Source organism: Acanthopagrus latus, chromosome 14 (assembly GCF_904848185.1).
Source record: "Acanthopagrus latus isolate v.2019 chromosome 14, fAcaLat1.1, whole genome shotgun sequence".
NCBI lineage: Eukaryota > Metazoa > Chordata > Actinopteri > Spariformes > Sparidae > Acanthopagrus > Acanthopagrus latus.
In genome coordinates, this window is record NC_051052.1 from 6,261,804 (window position 1) to 6,277,597 (window position 15,794).

The following is a 15,794-nucleotide window of genomic DNA, read 5'->3' on the forward strand; positions in this document are numbered from 1 at the left end:
ACATCGTTTTGCATCAGGATACAAGTCATTTCCCCTGGAAAGAAGTTCTTTGGCTCCTCTGGTTTCCAAAGTAAGCCTGATGAACAAAGTCAGCTTTTCCCAGCAGCATGCCCAGACAGCAGAGTTCATCGCAATGTTTCCCCGTCACTCTTCTGAAAGGCTGAAACTCGCAGCTGCTCGCGCACTTCAGCGTAGATCAACATCCACTCATGCTGAATCTCTAATAATAACAGAAAATGTCAGATGTCAAAAAAAAAAAAAAAAAAGGCTTTAAAAAAGGCATTAAACAAACATTTTCAATACTCAACGTTTACACATTTTTTTTTTTTTTTTGTACTGAAATGCATCTGTGGTTTGTTGCAATTACGGGGAAATCTGTGCGACAGAGCTCCGGAGAGGCTCAGGCTGATGGATTGCAGCTGTTTGGCAGGAATAACTGTTCTCCACCTCACACACACACAATATCAAGTGTTGTTAATGCCAAAAGCTGTTCAGTTTTATCCTACTAAGGTCTTAATACATATTAAACATGAATGTTTTACCATAAACAGTCTTTAAAGTAGAGAAAAAGGTAAGATATTAAAAAAAAGACACTCAAAATATGGTTTTGTTGCTTTTAGTACAAAAACTTTTTACACTCTCCATATTACACAATAACACTCCTTCTTCAGATACACCTCAGTCCTCTGCTGATGGCCGCCATGAAGGAAAGCAAGAAGCCTATAGTGCATACAGGACATGTCCATCAGATATTACAAAGTCTGATGCTCTTTATCTCTCATCAAATATACAAAACAGTCACATCACAAATGTGGCGTCCAAAGAACAAAGAACATTAAAAACACCTTGTTAGTTTTATTTCTGTTTTAGTGTCTGTGTCTGAGACCTGACATCCCTCGTCCTGGTTGGCATTTGAAAATAGGACCTCAAAATCTTTTTCCAAAACATCCATACAACAAGAGATTTTTCTACTTTAGGTCCTTGAAGTCGAACAGCATTAAAAAAGTGCCAGGAACATCATGTGATGGCCCACTGGGCCGAGTCTCTGTGGGATTTCAGCCATCGAGAGCACGTCGTCAGTCATGAGGAAGGCAGTTGGCCCGATGCGAGTCCACACACATCTCTCACACAACGGGCCGCCTTCAGACTCGCCGTCAGTCTTCGCAAAAACAAAGGACATTGAAATCAGAGCAAGCACGTTTCTGATTGACAAAAAAAGGCCATCATTTTTATACTTTACCGTAACAAAAACTTAACTGGCGAATTAAATAAAGGTATAATACCTCAACCTCTTATATGTTGCACTGCATTAGTTCGATGTATCTTAGTGGGAGTTTGATATGTTCTTACATATTTCATGTGTTGTTTGCACATGACGAAGGCTGAGCCGGGTGTGATGCAGTTGGGACAGTCTGTGACGGTGCACGGGATTGGCTCGCCCGCACTCTGCAAGGTGTTGGGCATCACCGACTTCAGGAAGTACTCCTGGAGACGACAGGAAGTTGATGATGTGGTGGAGAGAGCACACAGCACACAATACAATTTATTGTACATAAAGAGAAATGTGAATTTAGACTCATTTTTTGTAAATGTCTTTGAGATGTACATGCATTTAGTGTACCATTTTCTATTTTTTCCTACACTTTAAACAGAAAAGACCATGAAAAACCTGTCATACACTGTTCATGCGGGACTGCTCTACAGGAGAAAATAAAAAAAAACCTTATTCAACATTGGCAACTAAAACACAACCTAAGGTACTGTGGTGTTTCTGACCAGCCAAGACACGAGAAAGAAAAAGAGAAATGTGTAAACAATGCATTTAAAGAAAAAAAGGAAGGAAGATAGCTTTGACATTGTTTTGATGAGGAACACTGAATGTCGACAGAATGCAGTTTTAGGAATCATCACCAGATTGACAGACAGTAACAAAGTCTACTGCAAAATAAATCTGCAGTCTGACCAACAGTTACAAATATTCTCTGTTCAAACTCAAGCCTAAGAATTATAATTATATCAAAATTTTTTGTCTTTGGGAAGAATTTTTGGCCACAGTCTCGGCGGCTGTGTTTTAGGGGCCCACTGGGGGGCCTCATTCCGGGACACATTCGCTGGAGCAGAAAAAAATTCCACTGCCTGTTTGCTTCATTGTTCCTCCTCACACAGGCCTGTGCTGCCCTTGTGCAACAAAGTGAAGACTGTTACCTTAATGCTTCTTCAATACGGCATTCCCTCTACATAAACCCTTCCCGGCAGACCACTGCACAAATACTGACAGATCACTAAAGCAATGATCCACGTGAACGTGAAAGATCCTGCCTCCATTGTATAAAGTATCTTTGTCACTAGTCTATGATTACTACATTTAATCAGGTCATTTATATAAAATGTGTTTTTATCAGATGATATACTGATATTGGAATTTTAACCCCTTAATATCAGTGTTGTTCCAGAAATAGAGTTTGGTCTCTGGATCATATATGAAGGTGTTCTGTTTACAGAAACCTGTGAGCTCATATACTCCTCCTACATTTAGACTTGGTAAACTCTGATGATGAACCAGAACCAGTAGCTCAGTATCAGTCCAGCTGCAAACTTGTCAGCAACTACTGTGATAATCAGTTAGTTGAGTCAAATATAAAGATTTGGGGATTTTAGTCAGACTAAAACGAGTGATTTGATTGCACAACATCCGGCTGCTGAAAAGAACAACTTCTGAGATTTTGGAGATGATAACGATAATGGAAATGTTGGCTAGTGGCAGCCCGCTTTTTTCCCTCATAGGCCTTTATCACAGCAGAAATTGCATGAAAGGCACAGGACTGAACATAGTGTGGTATTTGGTAAAAAACAAAACAAAAAAGTATCTGGATGAGAACTGGACTTAGGTTCATTGAGTGACCACCACCACATCAGTTAGGTTCCAAGATTGTTCCAGGGGGGAATGTTGCAGGGAAACAAAGAAGCAAACTTCTGTCCTGTATGTGCATTTTTTTAAAATGTCCAACAAAGCAACTTCTATCTCACTGGAGCGCCGCCAGCTGTGGTGGGGCGTCATTTCCTCTGCACTGCACATGCCAGCAAAAGCACTGATCCAGTTGGCAATGAGTCCATGCTTTCTAAAAGCACTTAATCTAATCCAGGCTTAGTATTGCCTCTTGGTTTAGACATTTTATGCTCAACAGCAACTTGTGTTTGTTTTACTGATACATCACAGAGAGAAAGACTTTCCCCGGCATTGAACTAAAGAACAGCACACTATTAACAGTTTCTTCTATCCTGGTTCAGACTGTTGTTTTGTATGGATCATATCCCATCAAATGCAAACAATTACTAATCCAGTTCAGTTAGTCTTGAAAAAACACCCATTTGTAGGCTTTTATGACATTCCCAAGTTAAAGAGTTAACCAAGCACGAAAACACTAAACACCACATCCGTGTAGATGTGCAGGAAGTGAAACTGAAAAATGACTGATGTTGAGAAAAAGTTGGTCTTGATCAGTTAAGAGTGTAGTCAGGAGTGTGTGAGACATCAGCCTATGACTTCCCCTTTACACGCCATAACATCCCTACAGTGTCATGAGAAGACGGCCAGAGATAACCGCATGTTGGTGGAGGTGTTGTTGACTTCATTATACCAAACAGATGAGCTTTAGAGGTTTAAACAAGGAGAGACTGGATGAAGAGACATAACTGAGGGGCATGGTGTGATCATGTCTTACCCCGGCCATTGTGAGGATGTGACGGATGGTCTTAGTGATTATCAGCGTGGTCTTGGCACGGGTGACCGCAACATACAGCAGGTTCCACTCATCGTCAGGGACGTCAGCTGAGCAGGGAGTAAAAATACTTTAAATATTCATTACTTTACAGACTGCCTGAACTACTGATCAGTTTATCAGATCCTTACTCTAGCCCCATTATCAGTCTAGCTTTGCTCTCAGCCCTCTGACAATAGAGAGAGAAACCTTGAGAGCTAGAAACCGACTGTATACAGTTCACTGTGTATGGGATAAGAGTTTCAACTGATGTCAAATATATGTAGAAAAAAAACAAAGTGACGTACAGAATGAGAAGTTGTCATTGAAGCTCACTCGGTGTCTCGAAGAGGGAACCTTGGCAAAGTCATCAGAGACCATCACAGTGTCGAACTCCAGACCTTTAGCCTTGTGGACGGTTCCCACAATGAAGTCTGGAACGAAACAGCAAACAGAACAGAACTGAGTCGAGGGCACTGCCAGAACATTATCCAATATGAAATATTCTGTATAACGAAAATCCCAGAGGGAAACTAGGCCATAGTTGAAGGTTTCCAATAAAGATACGATTTACGTCGTCAGTAGGAACAATTGGGCTTGAGGTTGGGGAAGTCCAAAAATACTCAGAGACGGACTATTTACATGAGACTGTTAACGGTAACAGAAGGTGTTATTACAACACAATAGGAATCTTTAACTTCAAAACAATACCTTGAAAGATACTGATATTCAATCATCCAAAAAAAACAATAAATGGATTAATAAATACAAAATAATCAACAGTTAGCCGTTAAGCTGATGAAATGTTCCTTTAAAGATGCAGATTCAAGGTCATGGACGTCAACTTTATGGCAGGTTTTGGGCTGAGGCCGAGCAGTGGCTGAGACAAGACATCATACAATGACTCATAACTTTCGTAGTTCCCCTTTTTTAAACTGTGCTTATGTTACTTTGCTTGGGCACAAGACCTCATTCACTGACAGTTTTAGACACAGTATATTAGACGTAAACACTTTAGCTACCAGCACATTCACAGAGCAACACTTTTACTAACATTTTGATTTTGTCTGTCATTTCTGTGCAGAATAAGGGTGAATAATTTAGTGCTTTGCCATGTAATCGATTTAAGATGTTTTGCATACCTGCTTGATTAAAGTCATGTTCAAAGCAACTTTCCAAGCGCTTCACTAGTTCGGGGATGCGACTTCCGTATTTTTCAACGATGCTGAGTTTGGCCACCAGCTCCATGTCCTCAGTCTGCTCGGCGTAGCTTTTCAGGGCAAAGAAGGGATTCGTCTTACTTCTATTAGCGAAGGAGCGAATAAGAGGATCCCTGATGTCTGAAGGCAGAGTAAAATCACTATACAGTATTGTCACAATGCAAGTGTTTTTTGGTTTTTTTTTTCAAAGGAAACAAATTACAGGGTAAATATGAGTGCATGTGTATCAATCTCACATTTCCGTTGCTGGCCTTTGGATACGTCCCCTGACTGCATCAGCTGCCAGACATCCAGGATCCTATTCAGACCGATACCACTGACACCCTGGAGGAAGAGGCAGATCTGTGAGTGGCTGAGCAACATGAGTTTTTAAAATTTAATCCTTCCTATAGGTAAGATTACAAATTTTAAATCAACCAATTGTGTCGATTTTTGCCCTTTATGGTGGAAAGTTAGATGAAAAGACATACGTCACTGTCATATCTACAGCTATCAGCCAGCTAGCTTATCTTAACATAAACCTGCACAGGAGGAAACAGCTAGTTGGGCCTTGAGTGTGTCTTTGAGTATATCACGTATGTTTACACACTCACTCCTACGAAGTGAATTTTGCAGCGCGGGTTGGTGTCGGTAAGCCGGACGGCTTCGCTGAACACACTGAGATTGCATCTCGACAAGATTGCCATCTTCCCCCGACAATGACTGATACCCGTCCTCATAGCTGCTTCGACACTGTCCACAGTCTCGCCAGACATGCCGCCTACAGAATGGACAATTGTCATATTTTCATTTTACATCAACTTATAGGGCATTGAAGTCATTAAAACATAGTACCTTTTTTAAGTAAAGGAAAACATTTGCTGCCTTTACCTTTTTGCTTTCCTCCCACTAAAATCTTCTTCACGCTCTTACACACTTTGAGGATGGTGGCACCCACATAGGCGATCTCAGCACCGAACCTGAAGCTCTGGACAAAGACAACAGTAGCAGGGAGGTTCATTTTTCGGACCAACACTGAACTGCTGAGAATTTAACACAAGACCATCTATATGTGACAACTTCTCTCTCCCTTCTGTTTTGTCTCTGCTAGCAATGTCATCTTCTTTCTTCATCAGCAGAAAGTTTTAAAAAGTTGACAGACAAACACACCTTGTGTTTAGGACATTTTAATTTTTGGAGTTGACTGAGTTATGGACTTTCATCCTCAGGAGATACTGGCGATAACTCCTGAGTTCATTCCAGAAGCGTATCTATTATGTATATATGTTCTAGTTTTGACAATTCTTTAGACACCATGGACCAAAAAAGATGTTGTTGTGGAAGTTTATTTAAATAACCCAAAATGATTGTTGTGTTTTTTATTTTTAGAATAGACTGTAGCAGTTGTAGCATCAGCAGTGGCATGTATTATTCAAAGGGTTCAAGTAAGGCGTATCACCAGTGTTGCAATAAAGCTGGAAATACAGTCGAGTGTGGGTTCTCCCTGGAGAGCAGTAATGAAATGTGTAACACTTTTTATATATTTATTTGAGCGGGGCATGCCAAAAACAAGTTATCCTGAAGACCAATTTGGGGGCTTTAAAAGTTCAGTGTCAAGGACAAGGACAGGAAGGAAAGACATCAGCCAAACGAAACAAGGTACATTTCCTCTTTAAAAACCAAAACGAAAACAAATCACTGAACTCTGAATATGGACGACAATTACAATGGCAACGGCAAAGGCTTCAAAGAATTTGGGTCAGCCCTACATAACCCATTAATTGCAGGAAAAGAGAGGATGTCTCCTTCCAAATGTTTTCTAACCTTACTACCTGTAACAACGTCTTTGCAAATGTTTGTCTATTTGACAGTGAAATTTCCAGTACCTGTGTCAGGTAGAAGATGTGTGTGTGGTCCACTAGGTTCAGGGCATTGACCGCTCCTTTGAAGGTGTAGATCTGCTGATGAGGATCTCCAACCAAGATTTTCCCACAGCGCTGAGACATAAGCACATCCATGATGGCTGCGAGGGAAGACGGGAAGAAACCATCACCATCACAAGCAAAAAAAAAAAAAAAAAAGCATGATCATATCTTTCCGAAATCCTGCATCATTACCTGGAGTGCAGTCCTGGGCCTCATCAATGAAGAGTACATCGTACTTGTCAGACAACTGGGGCTTTGGTGTTTGGAGCTGCCACAGCTTTAAATAACCTGGGAATGAGAAAGTTAATCTGTGCAGCATTGCTTCAAATATTAGAGCTACTTCTTCACTATTGATTCATTTCACTCACTCACAGCGGACGTACCATCATGGGTCATGTAATACGCCTCCTGGTCCCTCTCATTCAGGTTCTTCATCTTTTCCCAGATGTTTTCTGCATCGCTGACAAAAAGCTAGGAATTCACAATAAAAGACATGCAGTTTAAAAGTCACTTTGTGGTGCCTATACTTATATTTTCATGTAATCACACTACAGGTACGATGTGTATATGTCGTATATATCATATGTCCTTACAGGCTTTTCGCGCTCATCCACCGTCAAGGCCCTGTTTCCCTTTCTCGTAACCCGATAACTGGGGACGTGTCTGGTCATTACTGAGTCATCAGCAGAGGACATGAAGGTGTTGAGCGTTGTGGTCACCACTTTGGCTTTGACAAAGCCGCCGCGGCCTTCAGGCAGAACAGAGTTGATGGCGAATGGCTTCAGGTTGAAGGTCAGCTTCTTACGTATATGGTAACTGCCACATGGAAGATAACAGAAGAAAAACAGTTACTTTGAATCCTTACTCTTTGAATTGGGCTTACAGATATGAATTACTTTGATCTAGAGATAACGGCAGTGAAAATTCAAAGTAAGAAAAGTAAGAACTTCAAATAGATCTTCAAGGAATGTGGTTTGAGATCATATACATATACATCTCAACACAATGACATTTTGCTGTGGACGAGGTTAGTCATCCACAGAGAGCATTTTGACCTTCTGATGGTCAAACAGACCTCAAGCTACGTGGGAAGAGAAAACAGTCAGGCAGACGGTGGGCAACGTTCCATCTACAGTACGATTAATGCTTCATTACCACAGACTCATGCTTGTCACTTTTTCCATGAACTCAAAATATTTTTTGAGTTAATGAATCACTGTACATCTGTGCCATCGTTAGTCATCAAAATCTTCATAGATAACAATCATTTACAAGAAACTGGAGTGAGTTTGTGACTCTATAAACACAGGGCAGAGACTTTTACACTTGCAGTTCTGGGTTAGGGAGAGGCACGCATCCATAGAATATGTGTCTCAAGATGTTTGAAATGCACAAATTATCATTTAATATTCTATGATGCATCTTGCACTTATCTATAAATAGGAACACAGTGTGGGATGCCAAACCGCCACCAACACTTGTCCACAGTGACGTGGGACAAATCCCATTAGTCACAGTCTTTTAGTCTCCAAAAATAAACTCAGTTTAAGTAGATTGTTTAAATAATCTAGTTATTACTTTCAAAACTTACAATGTACAAGTCCAGTCTCCAAATAATAGACTGACAAAATGTCCAACTGATTGTTTACATAATCAAATTATACCATATAGAACCACTGTTCAATATCTTTTTAACATGCTACATATCCCAGCATGTAAAAAATCTTTCAGAAAGTTTTCTTTGATTCTAATAATACCTGTCTGAAACGTTTACTGCTCTTCTCTATTATCAAAATTGAAACAAAGTGTGAGGGGGAACTTTAATGATGATAAATCTTCCACTCTTCATTCATTTTTTATATAAACACTTGGGCTTACAGATATTAGGTACTTGGAATTTTCACTTCTGTTAACTCCAGATCAAAGTCAAAACTTAAGAACTTCAGATCAATCTTCTAACTAAACACTTGATTTAAGTTTATTGCCTTAAATTTTCCTGAAATTTTTCACGTTTACAATGCACAGACATCGATTACATTTGATGAGCACGTACGCTTTTACAGAGTTACATGCTTCCCTCCTTAATGTCTGGGATGCTGTGAATTAGACCCCGACTGGCCCAGAATATGTCTTCACGAATGTTATAATTGAACTGTGAAGCATGACTTCCCGTCAACAGCACTGTTATCTTGGCCCTCAAGATAAGTATATAATAAATAGTTAGCTAACGTACTGCTTTGATATTCAAGTAGTTACTAGACAAAGAAATGTTGCCACAGCTGCCTCTTCTCGTCCACAATCGGTATTTATATTTTATGTTCGAACGTCTCTGAGAGCATCTGAGGGGAAACTTCTCACCTCTTCCCAACCTCGTTGAAGGCCAGTGAGTGGACAGTTTTGCAGGCCACATTGCTGGGGAAGCGGCGCTGCGCCTCGCTGGCCACCGACTTGTTGAAGGCCACATACAGGAAGCGGAGGTGTGGCCGCTGCTCGGCATACTTCACCAACGTGGTGGTCTTTCCTGTACCTGCATCACACATCACCGACTGTTAAGCTTTGACACTATGATTCCAGAAAGCTACACTCATAAACCCGATCATGCACCTTCAAAATAAAACACAACTTTAGAACAACATCCAATTGCAAAGATTAAGGAGAGTTTAAAAGAAACAAACCGCCCTGAATTATAGAACTAGAACACACATTTGTCACTGCCTGTATATGAATGATGTATAAACACCCCCTGGTGGTGATACAGACACTTTACATTTGAACCAGATGTACTATTAAACATATCCACTGCATGAGGATGCAATTACAGTTGCAGACAAAAATTTGACACACTCTTGTCAAAAAAATGTGTATCATAGCAGTCTTCAGTTCCAGTGATTTCAGCAGCTCTCATATATGATGGAATGAGTGAAGCACATAGTACTTTGTCACAAAAAACAGTCATGAAGTTTGCTTCAAATCTGAATTTATAATGGGTCTTTTTCTAATTCTAGTATTTGTTTCATGTCAATTATGTGCTTTTGATAGCCATCCACAAGCTTCTTGTAGTCCTCTGGCTAAAGTCTTAACCACCCCTCATGACAGAATCAATGAAGTTCAACTAAATTTGTTGGTTTCCGGCACATAGTCGACATATTCTTGATAGGGTTCAGGTCAAAACTTGGGAAGGCCATACCAAAATCTTAATTCTAGCCTCATTTAACCATTAACCACTTGTAAAGTCTGTTTGAGATCATTGTTCCGTTGGAGCACCCAACTGCACTAAAGACCCAATCTTGTGGCTGATGAGTTTAGGTTTTCCTGAAGAATTTGGAAGTAATCCTCCTTTTTCATTATTGCATTTACTTTCTTTAGAGAACTAAATCCACTGGCAGCAAAACAGCCCCACAGCATAATACCACCACTATGCTCGACAGTAGGTATGGTGTTCTTGGAGTTAAAGGCCTCACGTTCTTGCCAGAGTTTTCCTTTTTCTTTGTCCACGTGATCAGCAGCAAACCTCAGGGAACTGTGCCATGCGCTTTACACTTACAAACAGATGTCTGCACAGTTGATCTTGCGACCTCTAACTGCTTTGAAAGGGCTCCAAGTGACGTTCCTGACTTGTTCAATAACTGGCTCTTTCAGATCAATGCTGAGCGCTTAAGACTTTCCCTTTACAGTGCCAGTGGCCGAGTCGAGATGATCTATCAACCAAGCCCTGTTAAAATGGCCCCAGAAAAGTTATCAGTCGTTATCAATCAGAATCACTCAGAAGAAGTTAAGAGGCCATGCTGCAGAAAAACATGATTCATACAAACTTTGTTTAATCGCCAAAATTGATTGTTCACCTATAATACATTATTTATTGATCCAAACTTCATGAATGTTTCTTGTGAAAAAGTAGTATGTGTTCCTCTCATTCCATCACAGAGCTTTTGACTGCAACTGTATATGTGTTTACATTCTGATGTAAATGCTGTGAGTCTGACACTAGACATAAAATGATAACATGTGACATTTGTGATTGTCTTTGACTTGGTTTGACTTACTTTATTATTTCATGTTGGTCTGTCCGTGATGAAAATAAAATCAATTCATAGAATGGTGCTGATGTACCTGCGAAAGCCACGATCTTAACCACGTGATCTGGCTGGATGTCATGACTGAGGATCTGCTGCTGTTCGGATGTGAGGTGAATCTGAGGCTGCCTAGCAGAAACATACACACACAGATGCAAAATGATCAAAGTCAGAAGGCTAAACCTCCCCATTTCCTGTTGGCTTAAGGAACTGAGGGAGTTGTCAAAATACGCTTGACCTGCCAGACAAACAAAATGAAGACAATGTGAACCAATGAACCAAATCAGAAAGACACACTTGATTTATCCATGTAGAAATTAAGGGTGAGCTACAAATGAGGTTGTTCCAACAATGATACCAGTATCAGAAAGTCCACTGATACCACCTTAAATGATGGTTTGAGTATCTGCAAGGACACAAGTCATTGCACTGATCTGATTCCAGATTATCTATTTATTAGAAGCAGGACCTTGCAATTTCCCAACAGTTGCCATCAATGGCAAGCAACTTGTGCAACTTCAAGCACATCCATAACATAATACATAGGATAAGTCAGGACCAAGAATCATTCAGCCTTATATTACCTGAATATCTCTACAAAATAAAGCAGGCTGTAATTATTCCTCATCTGCATCAGTCAGGCTAATTATGTTTGTTCCTCACCCGCTCTGACAGGAAGTGATGGTAAAGGGGCCGTTCTCCATCAGGTGGAGTACGTAGTAAATGTTGTAATGCAACCTGGATAGAAAGAAAAGAGAATTGTAGTGAAGCGGAGAAGAATACTGGGGGATTCTAAGGTGGTGACACATGAAGCTTGTACCTGTCACTGATCGTGATGCCGTTCCTCTCTAAGGCAAGCAGCATCGTGGCCATATGACTAAGGTACTCTGAGATGGCAGTGTCTGACATGCAGCCGGTGAGCAGAGACACCAAGGCCTGCACGTCTCCAACACTCTCACTGAGGATCAGTATGGCGGCCATGGCTGCAAACGGGTTGGGACCCTGCGGACCGGAGACAGATGACGTGAAAACTTCCACAGTAGTCATGTGCACGCTGTGACCTACACTTTGAGAATCTGTCTGTGTGAGTCATACCTCCAAGCCAAGGTTAAAGGACTTCTTAATGTCAGGAATACGTAATCTTATCGAGGCCTCAGCCTGAGGAAAAAGGCGATGTTTCTTAACACACTCCAGTATGTCCTCCGGCCTAACCCGCTCTCCCAACTTATGCTGGGCCATTAAACTGAGCAAAACACACACAGACAAGGACAGGCATTAAAACATTACTGGTCATTTTATATGACAACAAGTTCTGAGTGAAGCTGAGATCAGAAAAAAGCTTCACATTTAAATGAAAATTAGAATTAAAATGTTCTCTTCTTTACAGTTGACGCAAATACTAAGGAGGTTCTGAAGGGCTAAATGTGCATCTTTGAGCTTCTCTGCTCAAGCTTCTTAAATTTTAATATTTCCCTTTTTTAACTCCTCTATGACGGAAAGCTGAATATCTTTGGGTTTGGACAAAACATGACATCTGAGGGAGTCATCTTGGGTTTTGGATACCATACAAATAATAGACTAATCGAGTAAATAATCAACAGATTCACTGACAATGAAAATAGTCGATGATAGAGTTGCAGCTCTACTAGAAACAAGCACATGTTCAAATAAGTTAAATTCTCAGTCAGTTTTTGATGTCAGATGTAAAGTTAAGATGAATGAATCCACCAGACTCTAGTTTATTGTAAAAGGATTGTAACAGTAACAGTAGAGTAAAGGGATTGAAGTGTGTATTTTTTTTTTTACCTCTTTCCATTTGTAAGATTGCCGTTATTGTTTATTGTATCTGCCAAACAATCTGAGAATTTGTATCATCTGTCCTAGCGCAAAAACTGGCGAGCCACTTCTTCATCTATGTATTGTTACAGAGCTGTACCTTACTGAGGAAATGTATACTTACACAATGAGGTGTCGTATGCTGAGCGTTGTTAACTCTGGATCTTCTATGCGACTCTTTTTCAGGGCGCGGTAGATCTCCAGCACTGCAGTCGTCTCCATCATCATGTAGCGGTAGTATTGTTTCTTGAATGGGACAAACTGTTAACAGGAAAACAAATACACAACAACTGCGTTACCCTGGTGAGCTTTAGTTGGCCCTTGAAGTTTCAAAATGAGCAGTATTAAAGGTACAACAATGTCAAACCACAAAAGAAAAATAAAATACTCTCAGAACTCATTCTGTTCACGCAACGTTTATCTCTCATACCCTTCTTTTATGCAAGAACCTGTGTGAATGTATTTCTGCAAGCAAGTTCACTCTTGCTTTTGTTCCATTACTTATGCTAAGATAATGTTACTTAACTTTGACATTAGCCCCCACCCCGTGCTTAAAAAAAAATGACTTAATGTTACTGTCGGTTGTGTAACCTTGGGGTCTTGGACAATGTTCCTCCAGCGATGGCAGACTAAGCTGACACTGCGGTAGAGGTCTTGGGCAGGGACCTGGCACAGCACTTGTCTCAGCACCTCCTCTGGTAGGTCATCTATGCAGCCCTGGGGCTCCTGCAGGACCTTGTTACTACCCAGGAGCCCATAGTGGGCATCAGGAAGGGCCTCCACCTCCTCATTCTCTTTGTGAAAGTCACTGTCAAAGTCGCCATCGCCCCAAAACATCTCTGCCGTCATTCCCTCCAGATGATCAAGCGGTGCCTCCTCCCGCTTTGTCTCAGGTTCTGGCTGGATATCGGCAGCTAACAGGCTTACATCGTCAACCTCATCCTCTTCCACATCAGGCTCTGCCGGCATCGCAAATGATAAAAGGCTGACATCATCATCCTCCTCATCCTCCTCTTTCACAACCTCTGGCTCCTCTTTGGGAAAAAGTTCTCCTCTGAGTCCATTTGTGTGTGTGGACGAGCAGGGCTGGGGGGATTTGTGCGGACTGGATCTGATGACTCCTTTTACAGAGAAGAAGCTGTTGATGCTCTTCTGTTGCCCAGAGGGACTTCCTGAGGCAGATGCTGTTGATAAAAGGAGTGGGAGAGACATTCATTTTACGTTTCCTACCAAAGGCTGGGCAAAATAATGAATGAACTGCTGTGTTGGTTTCTTTACACTTCTGTGACAGTGAAGTTAATATCTTTGAGTTGAGGTGTACTCTTGCGCCTTGGGAAACACTGATTTTTAATTTTTTTTACGTTTTACAAACCATCCATCCATCCATCATCTGTACACATTATATGTACGCCGCTTAATCCTCTGCAGGGTCGCGGGGGGGCTGGAGCCTATCCCAGCTGACTTAGGGCGAAGGCAGGGGACACCCTGGACAGGTCGCCAGTCTATCGCAGGGCCGTTTTACAAACCAAACAATTAATTGATGAATCGAGAAAATGTTCAATAGACGAATCGATAATGAAAACATTTGTTAGTCACAGTCCCAGTTTCTAGCAGAATGTTTACAGCAGATTACCATACTTCCGGCGCTTGGTGGGTGTCCTGGGGTAGAGCCCGCGGTTGGGGCTGCGGTTTCCCAGCCCACTGTTGACGGTTTGGGGATGGGTGAGGGCATCAGTTCCCTCTGCAGTTTGTCTGAGCGCATCACACTCCGCTGCGTTCAGGTGTCTCCTTTTGACCGTCCCTATGAAACAACATAACATTCAGTCATGGCAGCACAAGACAAACCAATGTATTGGGATTGTCCTTGCATTAAGTCAGTCATTCTTTAGTTTTACGATCTGTAATGATAATGTCACGCTTCAATCCTTAACATGCTGAGATTAAATAAACAAACAAACCAGTTTATTACTATATAATATCATTTTTACTCATAAGCCAGCCCTATCCTTTGATAAGACGTTGTTACCCCCTCTTTACTCAACACAGGTGGGTTTTACCTCAGGCAACATTTTCAGACGTTCCAAACCAACAGCAGATTGATGCATTGTAAATTGTTAGTGCGAGTTGATACTGAGAGTCCTACTACAGTCTAAATGTAGTGCAGAAGGCAGTTTCACCCAGACAAGTAAAAGAGTTGTTAAGGAAAGTACAGGTCCTGTTCCTTTATGGCTACGAAAATGATGGACCGTCCGTTACCAGTTTTCAACTTAAATGCAAAAGAGCATACTGCTTAGCTTAGCTAGCTAAAGTTACGCTGCAGCTGAAGAAAGAACACAGCCCTCCGTTATGTTTTCCTTCGCTGGTGGCTGAGACAACTTTTAGCCTGATAATTAACTTACCTTTAGCAGCCACTTCCATCGTCGTCTCCAGCTCATGCGTCTTGATAACACAACTATGTAACGTTAAGGACGCAGAATGTGTTTCGCTTTGGTTCCGTTCAAACTAAGCTAGCTTTAGCCAACTACTCCCGTCGAACCTTTTGTAAACAACGACTGTTGCTAGCTTATTTACACTTTCTAACATACACTTTCCGCTTTTTTTCTGCTGCCACAGACCTGTCCCAAAACTCAAGCAAGCCTCTCAAGTACTGTCATCAAACTAACTCAAGTTAATTTTGACGCGTTACTGTATTTGCTGTATCAACAGATGTGTGCCGTTGTTTGCCAACACCTAGCTTTTTTTTTTTTTTGTTATTTCAAGCCACCTCATTGGTCGACTGTTCTTCTTCGTTGAATGTTATTCTCGGTTGGCGGATCAGCCTATGGATGCATTACTGAACCAAGAGGACTGGCGCGTGTGGCAGTTTGTAGGCGGGAAACCACATCAGTGCTTTTATATAAAAGTTACTGTTAACTTCCGTGCATTTCAAGCATGTGCATGATATGGCATACCTGAATAACATTTCGGTAAACTTTCAGTTGTTCGAAGCAGAAACGCAAACTG

The 15,794-nt window shown here is 41.2% G+C and overlaps 1 protein-coding gene across 1 annotated transcript; it reads right to left on the reverse strand.

Annotated features, from left to right (window-relative positions):
* Positions 1-600: 600 nt before the first annotated feature.
* On the reverse strand, positions 601-15,550 carry fbxo18 (F-box DNA helicase 1). Its single transcript, XM_037121238.1, has 21 exons — positions 15,191-15,550; positions 14,425-14,592; positions 13,383-13,975; positions 12,916-13,052; positions 12,051-12,198; positions 11,776-11,957; positions 11,619-11,693; positions 10,993-11,084; positions 9,241-9,409; positions 7,476-7,698; positions 7,266-7,353; positions 7,075-7,170; positions 6,844-6,980; positions 5,849-5,945; positions 5,572-5,738; positions 5,215-5,302; positions 4,901-5,098; positions 4,067-4,192; positions 3,723-3,829; positions 1,351-1,485; positions 601-1,159 (listed from the first exon to the last, which is right to left on the reverse strand). Exons 1-21 carry the CDS (start codon positions 15,207-15,209, stop codon positions 998-1,000), a joined length of 3,207 nt encoding a protein of 1,068 aa, XP_036977133.1. The 5' UTR covers positions 15,210-15,550; the 3' UTR covers positions 601-997.
* Positions 15,551-15,794: the final 244 nt, after the last annotated feature.

Coding starts and splice junctions, on each gene's coding strand:
- fbxo18 (XM_037121238.1), bottom strand. Junction 12,199..12,915: donor AGCATACGACACCTCATTGT/GTAAGTATACAT, acceptor TGTTTTGCTCAG/TTTAATGGCCCAGCATAAGT. Junction 11,958..12,050: donor CCTTTAACCTTGGCTTGGAG/GTATGACTCACA, acceptor TCCGGTCCGCAG/GGTCCCAACCCGTTTGCAGC.